Source organism: Rhipicephalus microplus, chromosome X (genome assembly GCF_043290135.1).
Source record: "Rhipicephalus microplus isolate Deutch F79 chromosome X, USDA_Rmic, whole genome shotgun sequence".
NCBI classification, from domain to species: Eukaryota; Metazoa; Arthropoda; class Arachnida; order Ixodida; family Ixodidae; genus Rhipicephalus; species Rhipicephalus microplus.
In genome coordinates this window covers 101,852,135-101,872,645 of record NC_134710.1, presented here as the reverse complement: position 1 = coordinate 101,872,645, position 20,511 = coordinate 101,852,135, and the positions used below count along the sequence as shown (strand labels likewise).

Genomic DNA, 20,511 nt, shown 5'->3' with positions numbered 1-20,511 from the left:
ACGCTATCCTATCGACTGCAGCAGTGAATGACATCCTCGGCGGCAGCAGAACTTCATGGCATCAAAGAAGATGTCCTTTACATGTTGTGCCAAACGCCGGACCGATGGGTAATTTTCACAGACTCCAAGCGAGCACTACAAATATTGTTCAACCTCCTAACGAAAACAAATTCTCACCCCGTTTCATTCGACATGGCATTACATCACCTGGCTATTACCGTAGAGAACTATATCGCACATCAGTAGATACCGGCTCATTGTGGCATTCTTGCCAATGAAAAAGCAGATGAAGCAGCATGCAAAGGTCTTCGACACTACAATTACAAATGAACTTATTTCACGAAATCAGATGCTTCTCAGATAGCTAAAAGACTTGTGTTTGAAGAAAATAAGAGACACTGGAATCTTCCAACACATCATTATGCCTTCCTTCACTCAATCGACTCTTATCTCAGAATAAGACTCATTCGGAATTCCTCGACATCTGGAAACGCTATACCATCGACTTCATCTAAACAGTGCCTATGTTAACAGCTTACAGTACCACTTCGGTCAGTTAGCGAGTCCGTACTGCAACAACTGTGGCTCGATCGAAAATATGGAACATAACTTGTTAGATAGTAGAGCATATGTTAACAGCTTACAGTACCACTTCGGTCAGTTAGCGAGTCCGTACTGCAACAACTGTGGCTCCATCGAAAATATGGAACATATCTTGTTAGAGTGTAGCGCATATGTTGATGAGTGTGCGCTTTATGAGCATTGCATGCATTCAATAACCGAGAGAACTTTCTCCCTTGACTGTGTATTGAGACCTTTAGCCTGCCCTACGCTACAGAGACGTGCTACAAAACTTATCTTCGCGTACTTGGACAGCATCGGTCAGCTAGACAAACTCTAGATGTAGCTTGACACCACGGAAAAACTATTAACACGCGTCCTCATTCAATGGTCAAAGAAGTGGCCTTTTTTCTTTATTTTTAATTATATTTTATCTCTCTCTCTCTCTCTCCATACCTGTGCTTTTGATCCCCGATCCACTTCCCCACACAGGGTAGGAAGTCAGCGATTTATATATGCCAGCCTAATTCTCTGCTTTTCAATAAAGAATTCTCTCTTTGTCCATGGTTTCAGAGTTTCTATCAGCGACTAATCTGACATCTCCTTCGTGGTGACAAAAAAGAAAAAGAAAAGCAAAGCTGAACGTCGTCGGAGGCCACACCATGAACACAAACCATGCACACGCGCACGGCGTCGGAAATGAAGAGCGAACGACATGTATACCGCAAAAAACTATTCGGTAAAGCGCCTTTTATATGATGCGCGGCCCCACATGTGACACTAACTAGAAGTGTGGAACTAACAATGCAAAAGTAGTTTTTTTTCCATTTGGTTTGGAGAGAGGGTGGGCACATTCACGCATGCACCTGCGGCTGCAAGAATGGCAGGCCCGCCTTCCTGCCTCACACACACCTGTGTGCAATAACAAGTGCTTGCTCATCATCGGGGCAACCGTAAAAGATGCTCGTACCAAAAGACTAAATAAGGGGCGAAATTCTTAGATGGTTCGTGGCGAAAATTTGCTATATCAACGTTGTTTCCTGCTATTACTTTGTTACATAGAGGTCGCAAATACATGTGCTTCTATAAATTAACGGCGAGGAATAAAGAAATGCCGTTATATCGAGAATTCGCTATATGGAGGTTTGTTACAAGCAGGTTAAAATGTATGTCATGAGCTGCAGAGCCTAAATCGCAGAAATCACTGTGAACAGTGGCGTACCAATTCTTTCGCGAGTGGGGGGCTAACAACATACCTCACTCGTCATGGGATATATATATATATATATATATGTGTATATATATACATATATATCAGCTTTTTGATGGCTGCATTTTCAATAGAGGCGAAAATACTGTAGGCCTGTGTGCTCATATTTGGGTGCACATTAAAGAACGCCAGGTGGTTGAAATTTCCGGAGCCTTTCACTATAACGTCTCTCATATTCATATGATGGTTTAGGGACGTTGTCACAAAACGAGCGCTCAAAAACGGGCGCTCAAAAACGGGCGCGCCGCCAAATTCTCGCGACGAAGCGCCGAGAGGTCAATGATAAAAAAAAAAAAGAAAACAAGCATCCACAGACTCCCCGGGCGCGCGTCCTTCTCCCCTTTCGGAAGCGTAGGTTCGCCGACGAACCTCCTCACCCCACATCGGCGGCCGAGCAAGCCCGGGAAAATTCTAGATGGAAAAAGGCGGGGTGATGCCGGGTTGCGTCATGCGTCGCGGACGGCCTTCGAACCGTCTCGCCCTCTCCCCGGCCTTCGCTGCGTGTCGCGCCGACGAAATGATGAGAACTTTCTGGAATCTCGCGCGGAAGGTATTTAACCGAGCAGCAGAGATGGGAAAGCAGGAGAAGACAGAAGTTAGCGCCAGACCGCGTAGGGATTCCGCCGTGTAGTCGGCGAAGGTTTTGTCCGTAGGGACAAAGCAGGAGAAGAAGAGGATTTCCACCTGAGGGGTGAAGGCTCGAGCTACAGGCAAGAGCGTGTGTCTACCGCTATCGAGCGAAGACGCGTGGCAACAGCTGCGTGTGTGAAGCCGACGTGTTTCCGGCGAAGAAGTTTGAAGCTTGGAGAGTGGCCAATTGAAGACGCGAGGTTTCCTGGAAGAGAAACTTCGGGGCAGCGAAACGACAACAACGCTGGACTTTGAGAGTGATTTTCGGAAAAGTATCATCTAGACTTTTGTTCCAAGAACTTTGGACTGAATAGGTTTTCTATCTCTTTAGTCTTTTAGTGTCTTGGTAGTTCAATGCATGCGACTGCATTGTGGTGCGTATTGTTGTCTGTGTCCGTTGTTTCAAGTGTGGCTGATTGTATTGTGTAGTACGTTGTCTGATTGGTGACATATTGTATTCAACTATTGTGGAGTGTGCATACTTGTGTATTGTTTTTGATCTGCCATTATTGAGAATATAATTTTGTTTTGTTTATCAACTCTCGGCTCTGACTTGTTCTTTGGGCCACAGCCGGCGTCCGCTGGCGCGCCAAAAAGGACCACTTCTAAATTGTCCACGCTTTCGTGGTGCGGTTCGGGCGGCCATTACTTCGGCCCTTGGAATTAGCCCGGCAATCGCCTCCCTAATTAACGGGACCTGTGGCAGATGTTAAGCCCCAAATATCAATCAATCAACTCATGACCATTCAGTCAGCTTGCACGTACACTAATAACTACACCAAACCACGCTAAAGAACCGTCTGAAATGAAACAGGCTTGTGTAGGCACAGATCAGCCGTTTGCACACGACGTGAACATTCCTGCCGTTACACCAAAGAATGGCTACTTTATTTCACAAGGAGGAAAGCGCCCCTCCTTGCGGTGCTGTGTGCAATCTTTTGCACACATTACGTTTTTTGGAGGAGCAAAGAGCCTTTTTCATAATAACTGTGCAGTTACTCCTGAAAACTTTTCAGAGTGTATGTGCACGTGTACACCTCTGTGAGCTCATCCTTGCTGAGATGGGGAGAACTAAGCAGTGCTGCGCGTGAGCTTCTTTTCTGTCAGAGTTGTATTTTGAGCTGCAAAAGAAAATCAGGTTGAATGAAAGCTAACTAGCCCGACTCCTAATTAGGCCTTCATCGTGCAAAAAACCATGATCCTTCACCTTCTCCCTGGTCCGGTGGGTAAAGCTGCGGGGTAAGCTTGGATGCTGAGCTTCCCACTGTATTCAAGTTCACTGCTTTATTCTTCACCACTTTGCAAACTGTTGTCATTAACTCCTAGTTACCGTAAGCAAGGCTGATCAGATTTATCGGAGACAAAAGCGTAAACGTTTTTGTGGTGCTTCTAGTACGGCAGAACTAAAGCATTCAAAAAGATTCATCACAATCATCAGCTCACAGCAGCTTCGATAAAGCAGCGATAACGCTGTTCATTTTTGATCAAAGAAAACAACTTTGAAATAGTAAGTGCTCTGACTGGTCCATAAAACGATTGCTCGTTCCCATTCATAACACAGCTAGTAACGGATCCTTTCACATCTTGTACTGTAGCCCGCTTTAAAATGCTACAATACAAGGCGGGAAAAAGTCGCACAGGCGGCCCGCACCGCAAGGAAGATTCAAGGACAATCGTCACAGCAGAAATTTAGGAAAAATTTTACTATATTAAAACATTCCCTGGTAACATTTTCATTTCCTCGTAACAATATATTAGAGTGATTACTGTGGTGAAGGAAAACTTCACTTTAGTTGTTGGTTTCCCCAGCGTGCAGCTGACAATGAGCACTATTCTGACAGTGAGCCCAACAGTGAGCCCAAAAGTTGGGCTCACGCTGACAGCGAGCCCAACTTTTCTCAGTGGGGGGCTTGTGCCCCCCCTTGCCCCCCGGGCTGGTACGCCTATGACTGTCAGAGTCTCTGGAGGACAATTCACTCATCATTGTTCATGTGAACCCCGTGCTTTTGACAGCAGACAGATAGCTGTTGCTAGTTTGTCATGAGTTGAAGTCTTCCGATGATGTCAGACCCCTCTTGACACGTCACCGCAAAGCCACTCTCTCAATAAAGAAACGGAAATAGCTGTTTTACGGTAGTAGTATTAAAATATATTCAATGTACAGTTAAACCTCTATATAATGAACCTACATGAAACGAATTCCTCGATATTATGAAGTTTTTCTATTCCCCGCCGTGACTTCATAGATGCACATGTATTTGCAACCTCTATGTAAAAAAGAGTAACAATGGGAGACATCCTGGGTATAACGAATTCTCACCACAGAAAATCTAAAAATTTTGTTCCAGATATTGTCATTTTGGCACGAGCATGCATCCTCTATGGTTTCCACGCCACTGGCAAAGCGGTGGCAGTGCGCACGGCATGCTCATAAACCTGGCGACCCCCACTGATTGATATGGAAGATTTAACTTACCAAAACCACTTTATGATTATGAGAGCCGCCGTAGTGGAGGGCTCCGGAAATTTTGACAACCTGTGGTTCTTTAACGTGCACCCAAATCTGAGAAAACTGGCCTACAACATTTCTGCCTCTAACGGAAATGCAGCCACCGCAGCCGGGATTCGATCCCGCGACCTGCGGGTCAACAGCCGAGTATGTTAACCACTAGACCACCGCGGCAGGGCCCCGGCGACTCCCAGGCTAGGGCGAGTGCTCGCAATTGTTGCGCGGGTATGGTGGACACCTGAGCCTGCACCCCTCGAGCCGGCATTGCCGCCACGGGCACATGCATAGATGTGCCCTCCTCCTCCCTCCAAACCAAAAAACACAAAAAAAGAGGAAAAAAAGAAAACTACTTTTGCGTTGGCAGTGCCAATCTTCGATAGCTGCAGCAGTCTCTGAACTGCACTTTCACAAAGATGATGCCACTTTGCGTTGCTACGTTTTTAGTAAGCATCACACATGTGGTGCCTCACTGCATATAGGAAGCACTTCACTGAGTAGTTTTTCGCGATATCCATGTCGTTCACTTTTCGTTTTCGAAGCCAGAGCATGCATGCATGGTTTCACTGTGCACCCATAGTGGCCCCAGATGACATTCAGCTTTGCCTTTTTTCCCCCTTGTTTTGATTTGATTGATATGTAGGGTTTAACGTCCAAAAACCACCATTTGATTATGAGAGACGCCGTAGTGGAGGGCTCCGGAAATTTCGACCACCTGGGGTTCTTTAACGTGCACCCAAATCTGAGCACACGGGCCAACAACATTTCCGCCTCCATCGGAAATGCAGCCGCCGCAGCCGGGATTCGAACCCGCGACCAGCGGGTCAGCAGCCGAGTACCTTAGCCACTAAACCACCGCGGCGGGGCTTTTCCTCTTGTTTTATTTATGTGGGCAACCGTGTTGTTAATGCCAAGAAGATGTCAGATTAGGCACTGATGGAAACTACCCGAGACCATGGTGACAACGATGGATTTTTGGAGGTTGACCCGGCACACACTTTGCCGTCTTGCACCGCATTGCGAGTTCGCGGAACCGTAGCCTTTGAGATTAGCCGATTAGCTTTGGCGACACAATGGCGCATTGAATACAATGCAATGAATGCGATAGCAAACAATTGTCATGTTGAAGGCTGCCAGCCAACTCTTTTTGATCGGATATCGCGGAACTCCCACGAAATGCTGGTGTAAGCAAATACGGCCGCTCCAGGGAAATTCTGTTTTCACACAGTTTTTTCGCGTTGAAAGCGGACTAACGCTTGCTGAGATAGCAAGCACGCCAACAATCGCATCCTTAAAACCAAAGTTCACTGTTGCTACTAAATCGACCCCACCCCTTGCGTTTTTTCATGCTGGTTCAAGATGGGCGGTTTTTTCTCTGTTTGAACATTCAATGGCAGTTCTAACATGTGGGGAGATGTTATTGTATGCGTCTTCCAGGTGATAGATATGGGCTGGCTCATTTGATCTCTGTTTCAGCGGTGGTCGCGCGCTTTTACCCGCTCGTAAAAGTACCATGCACCGTTATCGATTTGAACTTGTGACGGAACATGGCGGCCATGGAAAACACCCATCGAAAGTACTCATATAATTGCTCTCGCAAATACTGACACAGTGTTTTACCGCTAAATAAGTGTTTTGGGTGAGCTCTATGTTCATTCCCCTTCTGGTTAATTTGTGCGTTGATTTTTTGAATTTTCGTAGCAAACCTGCATTTAACAAAATCCTCGTAATAAAGAATTTTTTCAGGAATTTGTCAATCTTGCAATATCCAGGTTTACCTATATTACCTAGCCCCATGACACTCTATTTAGGGTTCTCGACACCCGCCTTTTTATTTAGAGCAGCAACCCGAAAATATTTAAAATTTGCGTCAGTACTTCTGGAGGAGTTTAAAAAAATGTACAACATTTGCACATACAAATTTGCATGAAGCTGAATTTTAATAAAGAAAGCTCGTGCTTTTCTGTTTAAAAAAATCACCAATTATCAAGCCATGGAGATATTTAATACATTGTGAACATGATCGACAGTACACCATATACCGTATTCACTCACGTAATGAATGCACTTAAAAAAAAAAAATCGGAGCAAAGTTGGGAGTGCATTTATTATGCGGTACAGATTTTATGAAAACTTTGCTGGCATGAGCAAAAATGCTGTAATGCAGAAAAACAAAACAAAAAAAAACAAGCTAGGTCGCTTAACTTTTCGCATACGCGTAGTATACTGTTAGGAAACCGGTTCTTTGTTGCACCTTACAAATCTTCAGTGATTGATGGCATTATCTTCTACAAGCTGTCGCCACGCCGCTTGCGCACGCTATAAAAGCGTTTTGCGGCTATCTTTTTTCGCAATCGTTTAACCGCAACAGTGGTATATGCTGTGATATAGAGGGGCGCTCAGAAGCGTGCGCTACGATGCACTTTGCCAACTTCACGGCAACCTCACACAACGACGTCGTTGTCATTGTAGCAAGTAACGAACATTGCAGCAAGCTACCCCCGAAACATCAGAACAAACTGTTAATAACAGGATTAACGATGAAATACGGCCGCCGCCTCACTTTCACAAAGCGATGCAAGTATCGGGGGTGCTACCATGTTGTGCAAATTGTCACAGTCTTTTCTGGGTGAAAAGCAATTTTTCCTGGATTTCCAGAAACCCGAGACGCAATAGTGACGAATGACCCTTTGCGACAGATGGTTGATCGATATGTGGGGTTTAACATCCCAAAACCACCACATGATTATGAGAGACGCCGTAGTAAAGGCTCCGGAAATTTCGACCACCTGGGGTTCTTTAACGTGCACCCAAATCTGAGCGCACGGGCCTACAACATTTCCTTCTCCATTAGAAATGCAGCTGCCGCAGTCGGGATTCGAACCCGCGACCTGCGGGTCAGCGACAGAAAATCCTGTCATCGTCATTTGAAAATAGCATGCACGTCGTTGGGCTTTAAGTCAGCGACAGAAAATCCTGTCATCGTCATTTGAAAATAGCATGCACGTCGTTGGGCTTTAAAGTTTTATATTTGCAGGAAGCGATCGTCAGTCTGCGCGAGCAGACTTGTGACCTTCGCTCACTCTTGCTCGCTGTGGGCTTATCAGCTGCGATGTCTCTACACTCGCATTCGTGAACCCTGCTGTGGCACACAAATAAAGAAGACGGGGGACGTGCAGCGCACAGATAAAAAGAAAAACAATACGGCACGCGGCAACGGGCGAAAGGGGGGAGAGAATGAGCAGAGGTTAGCCGAGGAGGGTCAGAATAATAGTTAAAAAATAGAAGCGATCCCAAGGGTAAGTAGGCCCCAGGTGTCAGTTAGCAGGACAGCAGGAAATGAATGTAGGGGTGCATTTATTATAGAGGAAAAAAATCCAAATTTTGAAAACTGACATTGGGGGTGCGTTCATTATATGAGTGCACTCATTACGCGAGTAAATACGGTATGTGTTGTGCTTGTTCATTTTAGACTCCCAACCCTGTTAATGGGCCCCTTAATAGTGCTTATGTAAGCTTCTCACTGTCTTACCAGACTGGGCTGCACACATGCAAGACCTATTCAATGCTCTGTAATCAATTTTCTTGATAATTTATAACCTGGTCATTTTTGGGTAGCCATAACTGATAACTGAAAATAATAGTGTTTTTGATGTAGTGTAATTCTTTTAATACTTCCTTCTCGTGACATATGCAGAACTTGATAGAAATATATGCAATCAATGCCCTTACCGATGAGCTCACCAGGACAGGCAGGTAAGGATGCCACGACACATCTCTCACACAACCCCTGTGACCAGATAGAACGGTGGCCACTTTTCCGGTAAGAAGGTCATAGACTGCAAAAAAAAAGTCAAATGCATGCTTGGATGCAGTCATACATTTCAGAAAACACGAATGCCACAGGTGTGAATGTGGGCATCTAGCTACTAAAATGCAGTTATGGCAAAAGAAAAGAAAAGAATCCTTTCCATTGTACCTTCCTTTTGTTTTGCACCACAACCACATCTTAAGGCAATGTACCAACTAACCCAACATCAGTTTGATGTCACCTGCTTCTTAAGGGGGACACTAAAGAGAATATAAATTTTTTTCGATTTACTCTTTCGCAATACCGAAATCCCCACTGTTGTCATGACAGAGCATAAGTGAGCAAATGCACAAAAAGAATATATAGATGGCAATGCCCCCGTGAAATTCCTACACCAATCACTACGGCATCATAAATTTTGACAGCGTCTACCACGGTCTATGTATCCTGTAAGTACACGATGAGACTTAGCACATTAAAGGGGCCCTACAACACTTCTTGAGCATGGCCAGAAAATGCTGCCAAGTGGTAGTCGAGCCTCCCAAGAACATGCGTGCCAAATATTATAGTGCAGCACACGGCCTAGAATTGACAATAAATTCTCAAAGTCACATAGAAATCGCTTTCTCTTCTCCCAACAAATGACGCTAAAGGCTCAAAATCACTCCCTCCCAAGCCAAGTATCAACCATTGGCCGATTTGGGCCTGGCGGGCTCGAAAGTTATTGAGGCCACGGGAGTTCGCATCTTGTCCATGCGTGTGCTTCATGACCTTTTTGCAGGGTCATGAAGCGGGGGGGAAATTTCATAAAAGCCAATGTAGCTGAAATATGCAAGGAACTTTAAAATGAGACAGCTTTATTTCCTCCTTTATTATTACAGCTATGATGGTGAAAATAATGATGTTATAATTTTAAAAGTAAAATTTATTGATCTAAACCGATTCAGTGCTCAACTTTAGTGCCACTTTGAAAGACTTGTGCCAACACTAGTGCTTTTCCAGCATATTGAATTATGCTAACAGCACCTACACTCATCAATTTAGCCCATGACCAGGTGCAGAATGAATTATTTCATACTAGATGTTGCAGTTGAATATCTAAGTTAGTTCTTTTGCTCACCATGATGGCACCTACAAAACCTTTGGTGCTTAACTTCTACTGTGCATACATACAAGGTATGTTAGAAAAGTATCAGACCTTTGGGGGAAGAAAAAAAAATTGGCATAATTGGAGTGTTGGAAACCTAACCCCTTCAAAGTAGTCCCCTTGGAAATCCGCATATTTCTCCCAGCGGTGCTGCCATTGTTGGAAGCATTCTGAGAAGGCCTCTTTCAGAATGAAGTTTAGCTCAGCTGTCGTTGCAGCCACAATGTCTTCCCTTGCCTGCTATCGCTCTCCTTTCAATGTCCTCTCGAGTTTGCGAAACAGACAGAAGTTTCAGGGGCCCATATCGGGAGAGCAAGAAGCTTGTTGAACGACAGGAGTCCGACTTTTTGCCAAAAAAGTCTGAACCAAGTGTGAGGAATGTACAGGAGCAATGTTCTGGTGGATGCGCCAGTTTCCTGTTGACCACAACTCGGGTCTCTTGCGTTGCACAGCATCATGTAGGTGACAGAGGACATCCCTGTAGTACTCTTTGGCGATTGTTTGACCCTGTGGTGCATACTCATGGTGCACCACACCGCGGGAGCCAAAGAAAGCACTCGGCATTATTCTGACATTGCTGAGCACTTGGCGAACCTTGATATATTGATATGTGGGGTTTAAATGTCCCAAAACCACCATACGATTATGAGAGACGCCGTAGTGGATGGCTCCAGAAATTTCGACCACCTGGGGTTCTTTAATGTACACCCTAATCTGAGCACACGGGCACTTGGCGAACCTTCACAGTAGAAATTCTTCCACTGTGACGATTAGGATTTGGTTTCTGAGTCGCACCTATACACCCAGGATTCGTAACCAGTGTTAATGGTGCTCATGAAGTTAGGGTCACTGATTGTGAAATCCAGCATGTCTTGTGAAACTTCATCATGAAGTTACTTTTGCTCCACTATGAGCAGTTTCGGCACGAATTTCACAGCAATTCTTCATGGCTAAATCTTTGGTCATAATGGAATGTGCACAAAAAATGCTGAGTACCACCTCTTCCGAAATTTCCCAGATAGTCATCTGATGCTCCCGCATTACCACAGAGTTCACTTTGGCAATGACCTGGTCATTTCGGCATGTTGATGGCTAACCGAAGCGTGGCTCGCTCTCTACCGATGTGTGCCTGTTTAAACCAGTGCTGTACCACTTAATTTGTGCGCAGCTCATAGCGTCGTCACCGAAAGCAGTCTTGATCTTCTGAATGATTTTCACTTGGCTGTCGCAGCTCCAGTTGCTCCGTCGTTTTCCTTGCAATGAAAAACTGACGAGAGCACTGCGCAGTACCTCACTCAAACACTGCGTCCCAGCGACTGATGTTGTTGGCAGGTGGGAAAAAATTCATGCATGCACAAGAAGGTTCAAGTTCGGCTGATGCAAGCGCGCTTGTTTTTAATCCATCAGGTGCTCGCAAAAGAAAAAAAAGGTTGGATGCTTTTCTAACAGACCTCAGAGTGTGCACCAACATTTATAGAACCAGTTCAGTCTAGCAGTTCTTTAGAGGTGCCCACTCTGAAGTAAACGAGTCAGTTCTTAGAGTTATAGCACTGCTGTCCCATTTTGCTTCATGCCTCACACATCATCATCTGCAGCACCAGTGAGCCTTATTGTTGTCACAGCTGTCACCAGCTGTAACAGCAAGAATTTGCCATTTAAGTTTTTGAGTAGCCTCAATAGCTTCAACGAAATTTTCACAACCCATATTATATTAACACCAAAGTACCATGAAATTCCAGTTGGAATAATGCTGTCAATTTTGCAAGTCTGAATGCCTAACTATAGGTCTGAACAAACGTTCATACTAAGGTTGTGAGAATACTTGAATTTCAAAAATTTTGAAGTAGCGTTTTTTATTTGATTCGATTCAGACTAGAATTTTACTATTCCCACTTCCTTAACACAAATACGGTCAATGTTCGATTGGCAGTGGCCCCTCCATATTTCCAATATGCTTTATCCTATCAGACTCTCATATTGCGACAAAGCTGCCTTTCAGGCTCTGCTACGATCGCAAATGTATTAACTAAAAAAAAAGTGCTGGATACAACATTGAGATGATAAATATGGCAGAGAAAGAGGGGGGGGGGGGGGGGGGAGGTGTGCTGAATTACGGCTATTTTCGGCCTAAACTTTGGGTAGAAATCTGAAAAATTAAACACCAAAGATTTTTAGCATTCAAGATTTCAGATGTTCTCTTATACTGATGTCTATGAAGCAGATTTGAAACTCCGGACTTGAAGGGAGCACATCCTTGTATGCCACATCAGTTGGGCTTCCACAGAAGTTGAAAGAGGAGGACAGGACGAGGAAATAGCATCTTTGCTTTTCACATGTATGTCGGCAACACTTTGGTTGCACCAAATTATGTGCGTAAATCCAATTCGACCTGTGCATTACCTCATTCGTGATAAGACAACTATGAAACACCACCCTAACAGCACTTCATCATTGGACCAAGCCCAAAGAAACATTTTGATGTAGCTATCTTGTAAAAATGTACTAAGGAATCCTCTTCAACTTTTTTTTTTGTATTCAATTTCGCTTAAAAGTATTACGAAAATATTTGACAAATGTGTGAGAAATATTATAAAAATATTGTATTTTATTTGCACTTGCACTTTGATATTCGAATTCAACTCGCACCCAAAATTTTGCTATTTGCACAGCTCAAGTTCATGCATCGCAAACCTGCATGTTTATGCTTGTTGCAATGCTAGGCTGCCGTAAGACATCCAATTTATTCTGCCACTTAGCTGTATTGATGAAAATCTTGACAAACTTACCAACTCTAAGAAAAAGATAATTTAGGGTCTTTCTTCCACACAACAATTGTGGTTTATTTCCTGTAATTTACGCTAGGTCGGATGCTAAAAAAGTAAGTGGCTAGCCTTACTACGTACATAACATTGATTTGTTGCTATCACATTCACTGGTTGGCACCTGTGTTAAAACTGAGACATTTTCTCAATTGAAATGCCCTTATGAAATCTCCTGAAAGTAAGGTGCACAATCAACCACAGGCAAATAAACTTACTATAGTTGTGACGAGGGCACCAAAAACAAATTTTCAAACTCAGAGTGGCTGTCAAGAGTCTGGCCAATTACCTTTTCCACTTTCTTAATGGAAAGCAAGGATGTAAGATGATACCAAGCAACACGGTGTGCGTCGCAAGCAGCCACACCCTGTATAGCAGTTCACGGCTACAGGTGCTAGAAATGTGGCTGTGCACTGTCTCAGATCAAGTAAAACATACGTCAGAACAAATAAAAATAACATGCTATTAAAAAAATCATTCTTGTGACGATTACATTATTTCTACAGAATGCTGCTGTCAGAAACCGACAAGGCTCTACACACAAAGAACAATTTTTTTTAAACTCTCCATTATGTGTAGAGCCTTCTAAGTTTCTAAACTTTCTGTACTTTCAGACAAGCATGTCCTGTCTCCTTACACCAACTTAATTCAACCTCCAATTTCTATACTCACTCTCACCTGCCTATGTTGCTTTTGTTCCAGCACTTTTCCAACCAACTTACTGCATGAGAATAATAATCAATTTTGCATCTTGATGATAATGTTCATGATAATGTTCATCAGTCATAAATAATGTAGCAGTTATAGAGAGTTTCCACACCACTCAGTGAAGCACTTCGAGATCTTTTCAGTTGCTTGGAAGTAGTATTGACTCTTTGACGTCTGTGTACAGTGCATTTAGTTGCAACCTTGCAAAGTCCACAAGTGTTGAAGATTGAGCGAGTTGATTCATTGTACTTGAACTGGTATACCGCACGTCTACATATTTGATGCAATTTGCCAATAAAGCTCCCTTGAAAGTTGGCGCTCTGTCCTCTTGTGTCAGTCTGCTCAGCTGTTTATTCTTTCCCATGATGCGCTATGCCAGTTTAAGAAACTTGGAAAGATAATGTTGCAATACAATATGCCACAGTTATACACCAAGTGCGCATTGCAACATAGGTAAAAAAAATGTAAAGTGGACTCAGACTCCCTCATCAAATAAACTGAAGTTAGAAACTCCCGCTTATCCCCACAGAGGCCATGCACTTCCCTTTTTTTTTTTTCTTTAATAAAGGACTTGCATCCATCAAATAAACTTGGCCTTACAACTCACTCTGCCTCGAACACACGAAAATATTACTCCCTTGGCCTCCCTCAGATTCGGCCTCGTGGCTCAACCCAAGACATAGTGAGACTCAGTGAGTCGATCATTAGTTCGTTAGCATTTAACTAGCTTTTATGAATATAAGTCAAGACTCTTTAACACCAATATCTCCCATAACTGTGCTCTAGTTGGCACCTTTTGTCCTCGCACCTTCAACGAGTTACCAGTGGTTATAATTTAGTAAGAAAAATTTTATTGAAAGAGATGACTCACGCGAGATATTTCCATAGAAAACTTCTTGTGAAAGAGTTTGCATACAGAAGCTGAGGACCTCCTCCCCTCCACTTATAGCTCATGCCTTTGATTATTAACTATTGAGCTGGCTTGTAGATGCTAGTGTGCCAAAACATGCGCGAGAGTAGATTCAAATATAAACCTGAGAAGACATAAGGCTGATTGATAGTAATGCTGAAATGAGTAGATAGGACCATAGCTGACGAAAAATGTGGAGCTCACTCAGACTCTCTCAAGAAATATATTTTGCGCTTTGGGCTCCCTCAGACCAATACTCAAACTTTTTTTTTTCAACTGGACTCGCACTCAAACCCACTCAAACTTTTCCTAGCCAGAATCCCTCGGACTCAAACTCAATAAAAGATTACTCACTCAAGCTCGGACTCACAACTCGATGAGAGTCCAAGCGAGTTTGCCAACCTATGTGCTGACTAACTACATAACAGGCACTGTTCCACCACTCCCTTAAGGAGGTATGGTAGGGTAAACTCTCCAGGAAATCGAATTTAAAATATTGATACCAAAAAAATCCACTGTACTCCAAGGAACATACCTGTGGAAGCCCAACGTCAAACGGCCACTCTAGGTGGTTTAAATGCCGCGCCGAAGTGCACCGTGTGCCCGCTGGTGTAAGCAGTATGTGCACATGAAACTTCCATTTTTTTTTTTCACGTTGCGTTTTTAAATGAATTTTTGAACTTAAACGTAACTTTCTTAAAAAGTATTGAATAGATTTCGATGGAACTTTGTATGCGTGAGCAACAACAAGTTAGAAACAGTCTGAACAAAAAAAATTGGTGATTTCACAAAAAGTGAAGGTGTAAAAAAATATGTAAAAACATAGACCCTCTGTAGCCATGTGAATGCATTAATTTTATTATTTTTTTTACTTCATGAAAAATGTAATATTTTTTTTTAGTTCAGATCAAACCTATGAGCTTGTACAATAACACGGCTGAATATCATAACATTCCTTTCGGTAGTTGCAGAGAAAAGGTACGTTGAATGAATGACTCCCTTTGAAATTTGGGAGTGGGCCATAGGAAGGACAGGCAACCTAGGATGTGTCACTTGATACCCAGTGGCATTTTTTGTGAGCACGAAAAATTTTATGAAATATTACACTAAAACTGACATTTACCATTTACCCAACCACATCTCCTTTACTACTGCATGTTAGGAAAACTCAAAAACACTAAAAAGGCCATGGCAGCTGTTTTCATGAACTGAAATTCCCTCTAAAGAAAAAAAAAACTGCAGGTTGGCTAACAGATGTAAATTCTCTGAAGATATGACCAGCAATATCATGGCAGTTTGGGTGTGTTGGTAAGACATGACCAATAATAATAAAGTGCACAATCAGATGAGGACGAAAAAGAACACGTGTTCACTCGCATGTTCTTATTGGTTGGGACTAGCAAAACTCATCATTGCTGCGCATATACAGTGAGAGCTTGTCTGTGCTAGCAAAGCGGACAGCCTTTCATACACGTCCCAGAAAAATAGTTTGAAATTTGTAAAAAGAACTTCCACTGACCAATCACTCGGCCTGAGGCACAGCCAGTGTAGATGAACTGCTGACCCGTTGTGGCAGCAGGTGAAAAGTGGCATCGAATAAGGGTCTGCAAGACTGTGTGGCCCTGGTAGGTCATTAAAGATGTGTCTCCGGGTAGCTTCTCACAGAGTTCGAGCACTTAAAAAAAACACAAAAAGAACTGTCAAAAGTGCTGTTCGGCCTCAGGACAAGCTACAAACAATGTGCAAGTGCACTAATAATCTTAAACTCTTTCAGGTCTGAAACCTTTTCTCAACTTATGTCCATTCTGGTCCAAAACTGAAAGATGCAAAGCTTAAGTAAAAGAAGTTTACTTATTCTGTTACAGACAGTGCATAATACAGTGAAAAAAACACAAACATGAATGAACCACAAATGGCTCTAAGCACAGAGTTAAGTGAATACTACAATAAGCAGTGATAGCAAATGCAGTAAAATTTTATTAATGAATACCCGCTGAACAAGCACTAAGAAAAACATCACTGATTGTGAAAATGTTATAATGCAGACTCATAGCCAATCATTTCTTGATGCACACGGCAAGTGCGAAATGCAAAAAGAAAGGTGGAATCAGCGTAAATCTGAGACAAAGCAGTGATTCCAGCATTGCCATAGTCATTAGTGGGAACCATATGAGAACAACACAAATGCTGCAATGCTTTGCGCCCACTTGTTTTTCCACGACATATGACGTCTATGAACACACCGCTAGAGACCTAGGTTGTGTATGGAGCAGTTGTGGTAAAAGCCCAAATAGTGTACAATGTGCATTCAGTGCCTGTGCGGTCATATCATGCTCGAGCTAGCAACATAATGTGCTCTAGTGGGCTGGAAAACAATGTTGTAGTCAAGCACTTACATTTCTTGGGCACGCGCTGCCACCGGTAGTCCCAGTTCTGACAGGCTACTGCAATTTTGGTTGCCTAAGGTAGATAAAGCAAACAAGTAAAAAATGGTTAAACTACTATAAAGAGGAAAATAACCTGGGTAACTAAGACTGGCAGCAAGGCAGGGTCTTGCATCTAAAATTTTTTGGCATATCAACAGGCCCCTAGAAAGGCTGTCCATGAGTGAAGGTATATAGTTGATGTGTGCATACATTTTCGCCGAATAAGCAAATGGCTGAACAATAGCTGTTATACTTTCTGGAATACTTAAATATTACTGATGATGTAAATCAAGATGTCCTATTTTACAAATTGCAAGAATCATGTACAAAATGATATATGTATATTTCTATGCTGCCAAAATGGTGGAAAAAACGTTGCTACTTAGTATAATATTCTAACCAAGCAATTAGTCAATGCGAGAAAACAGCTGTTTTACAAACCTGAATACCCTCTTTGGAAGAAAAAGCTCGCATGTCCCAAAGCTTAATTGTTTGATCTTTAGAGTTTGTGATGAGGTACCTGGCATCATTCTGTAAAGCAGACAAAAGGTATTACTCGTATGATCAAAATCATTAGTCGGGTTCTTAGCTCACCTTAGAATCAACAAATGTGATGCCATTGCTATGTCCAGCAAGGATACCCACTGGCTTAGGATCGCTCTCACTAAGTGTCCTCCTGTCCCAAACCTGCACAAAAAAGCACAAGTCGACATTAAGGAACCCCTGACAGCAAAAGTTTTGTTTGCCACATTTTCACAGTAATTTGTAGCTTTGTGTCTGGTAATGCCAAAATTGAATCAAATGCTCTAACACATCATATAAATAATGTGAGCATCATTAATTCAGAATGATTTCACATCAGTTCGACATGCCCACCTAAATTCCATAAGAAACTAGTGCCCCACAAATGTTTATAGAACCTGTTCAGTTAGAAACTTGAATAGTGATGCCAGCACCGCTGCTAGTGGTGGCTGGAGCACTGTTGTCGCTACAGGCTTCAGCCAGTCAAGCAACACGTGCCAGATTGTGTGTGTGTGTTTGGTACTGGTTAAGCTGTGCCAAACAGTTGCATTAACATGTTAATACCAGCAGCTGTCCGCCGTCAAAATGTATTCGACAACGCCGAGATGGAGGCAGGGTATCGTGAAGCCGTTACTTTTGCCTTATTCTATGCCGTTATTATCATCCATCACTCGCGGCAAGCTGATTTGGTTGAAGATGCAGACGAACAGCTGCTCTGATTAGAAACTACACTGACCAAGTGCGAATAAAATGATAAGCATTGGAATCAGAAAAGGCATCGCTCCACGGCTGCACCCAGCAGCTGTGGCAGCTGTGTGAAAGAAACCATGACCTGAGTGACTGAGCCTTAGCTTCGGATGGTCTGCGGCTCAAAGCAAGCCAGTGGCAAAAGCAGGGTGGTTTCATTGCCGTCGCTATCGAGCAATGGCGGCGCTCATGCTTGCTGAACAGCGGCGGTTTCTGGTGGCCCCAACACATGTTTTAGACTTCGTTGACGTATTTTCAGGCTCTGAAAATACATCAAAGTGTTAAAGATTATGTTTCCTGTAGAGCAATAAATATATGAGCCTGGAGTTTCATTGTGAAATTTCGTTGAAGCGGGAGGACAGAAGAAAAAGTGTTCAATGTGGCAACAATATTTATGCATTGACTCCTATGGACTGCTGACGGGGAAGTATGAATTTTTCATTGTAGCAGAAATTTCGTTGAAGTGGCGTTAATTGTAGTGGGGTTCGACTGTAGTTCATATGGGTATAGCGCACCACAACAAGGACACAAAAAAGAGACACACACAGCGCTAACTTGCACCTAATGTTTTATTTGCGATCCCATATGAATGATGAACCCCAACCAACTAGCCCGGCAACGTGCCTTAGCACCTAGGGTTCTTTAAAAGCACCTAAATCTAAGCATATGGGCCTCAAGGAATTTCGGCTTCTCCATCGTAAATGCGACTGGGATTTAATCCCGGCTCGCGGACCAGCAGTTGAGCGTAACCAGCAGACCATGAGTTGCTGTGAAGTATTGACTCAGAGTACAAGCTGCATACATTGTTCGAAGCTCTCAGCTTGCACAGATGAGCCAGTGAAAAAATTTAGTCCTGACTGGGTTTGATCACTTTCAAAGTGTGCCATGACACATGTATAACTTGTAGTCATGTGCTTGCAGGGGTTGATTTCTGTGAACACACTATCACATAGTCGATCTGAATGACAATGTTAAGTGATGGTTCCTAGTCTTCCTGGCCTTTTTTCGGGCACTTGACACAAATTATAATGGGTAATATGAGTGATGTCAGCAGCCCACAATGTGCAACTCACACTGCTCCGACGAAATTTTGTCAATGTATTTTCACAGCACATGCCAGAGCCTATGGAGTCTTCCCCATTAGCTGAAAAAAAAACTGTTGTCAAAGCTACTCGCTATGTCATTGAAAAGTGGACTTGGGCAATGAGCAACACTAATGCCCGTCACGTTGAACTTGATCAGAACCACAGTGTTCACCGAGCACTGTGTGCCTGCTATAGTTCCTGCCACACCATCCAATGCACTTCCAAACAGCTTGATAATGTATAAAGCTTTCACAATTACCTTAAGATGAAAACTAGTCATTATCGTCGTTGCATTTTCAAGCAATTCAATATTTGCACGGATAGCAGCTGTATGCGCAATGTTCGCTTGCGCTTCATGGTCTGCTATGAAGAGCCTGTTGCTGCAGTAGCGCCACCTAGACTGGAAGTCAGTTATGTGTCGCTTTAAGAGTATGGCTGTTTTCATACTGGGACCTGTGAGCGGTGAAGAATTATGCGAGTGCTTTGAGAGTGTTCACATCAGAAAATAGAAAAGCATTCCTGGTGTAAGCAGCCAAAACTACCTTGAGAGCACATAAAAGACCAAGAGAAAAGATGAATAGTCCTCGCTGGGTGCCAGTCAATATTGTGCACGCCCCGCAAATATCTTCTGAAGTCAACACTACTTGCTCGACCTCTGCAATGTCGCGGGGGAGGCTCTGTCCATGTCAAACCATACAAATTGGGCCAGAATACTTAGATGAGCAAGCACCCTTACTTTAAAAACAAATTTAAATATCTCATGGGCAACACTCAGCCCTGATAATCTGTCAGAAGTGGCCCCGCATGCAGGACTATCAGACAACACAAGCATCTAGAGTTTCCAAATTTGGTGTTTGGGATCCTTTAATGCACTCTAAACATACACAAGCATTTCTATACTAGACACTCTTAGGTATCCTTTTAAACTTCATCATCTGTACACACCGATACAGATTATTTGGTTTATTTTGTGGCGATAGCTGTACTCCTTCCTGTACAAACCTAGAAAGTGCCTTGATGCATTAATCTGACCTTCAAGCTCAGTCAAGGCCAAAGAGTTTCAGAATAACGCTAGTGCAGCGTGTTCATCATGGCACACTCATGATTAATGAACAGTAGCTTGAGGCAAGTCTTTCGTGCCATCACCATCAGAAGCGGTCTGAATCCGTGACGTGTTTGCGCCTAGACCGCCGATGGTACCAGTGGTACTGGGCAGTGCCTGTGTGTTGTGGTGCAACACATTGGCTCTCTTGTCAGAGCGTGTAGTCAAAGCATGTAGACTTCTTGTCATCCTTGCCTAAACCAAGGCATGCAACAAAGTTAAATCTCTGTAAACCAATAGTTTGGCCTTTTTTCAAAGCAAGCAAAA

The 20,511-nt window shown here is 43.2% G+C and overlaps 1 protein-coding gene across 4 annotated transcripts in view; it reads right to left on the bottom strand.

The window, feature by feature from the left end:
- Positions 1-20,511, bottom strand: part of LOC119176292 (DDB1- and CUL4-associated factor 11) — an 86,310-nt gene that overhangs the window by 13,911 nt on the left and 51,888 nt on the right. For all 4 annotated transcript variants that reach the window (XM_037427500.2, XM_037427501.2, XM_037427502.2 and 1 more), the window contains exons 12-16: positions 17,383-17,475; positions 17,230-17,319; positions 16,759-16,822; positions 15,882-16,037; positions 8,700-8,806 (exon numbers count right to left, since the gene is read on the bottom strand). In XM_037427500.2, coding sequence (XP_037283397.1) covers positions 8,700-8,806; positions 15,882-16,037; positions 16,759-16,822; positions 17,230-17,319; positions 17,383-17,475 — 510 coding nt within the window. The remainder of the gene's footprint in view (positions 1-8,699; positions 8,807-15,881; positions 16,038-16,758; positions 16,823-17,229; positions 17,320-17,382; positions 17,476-20,511) is intronic.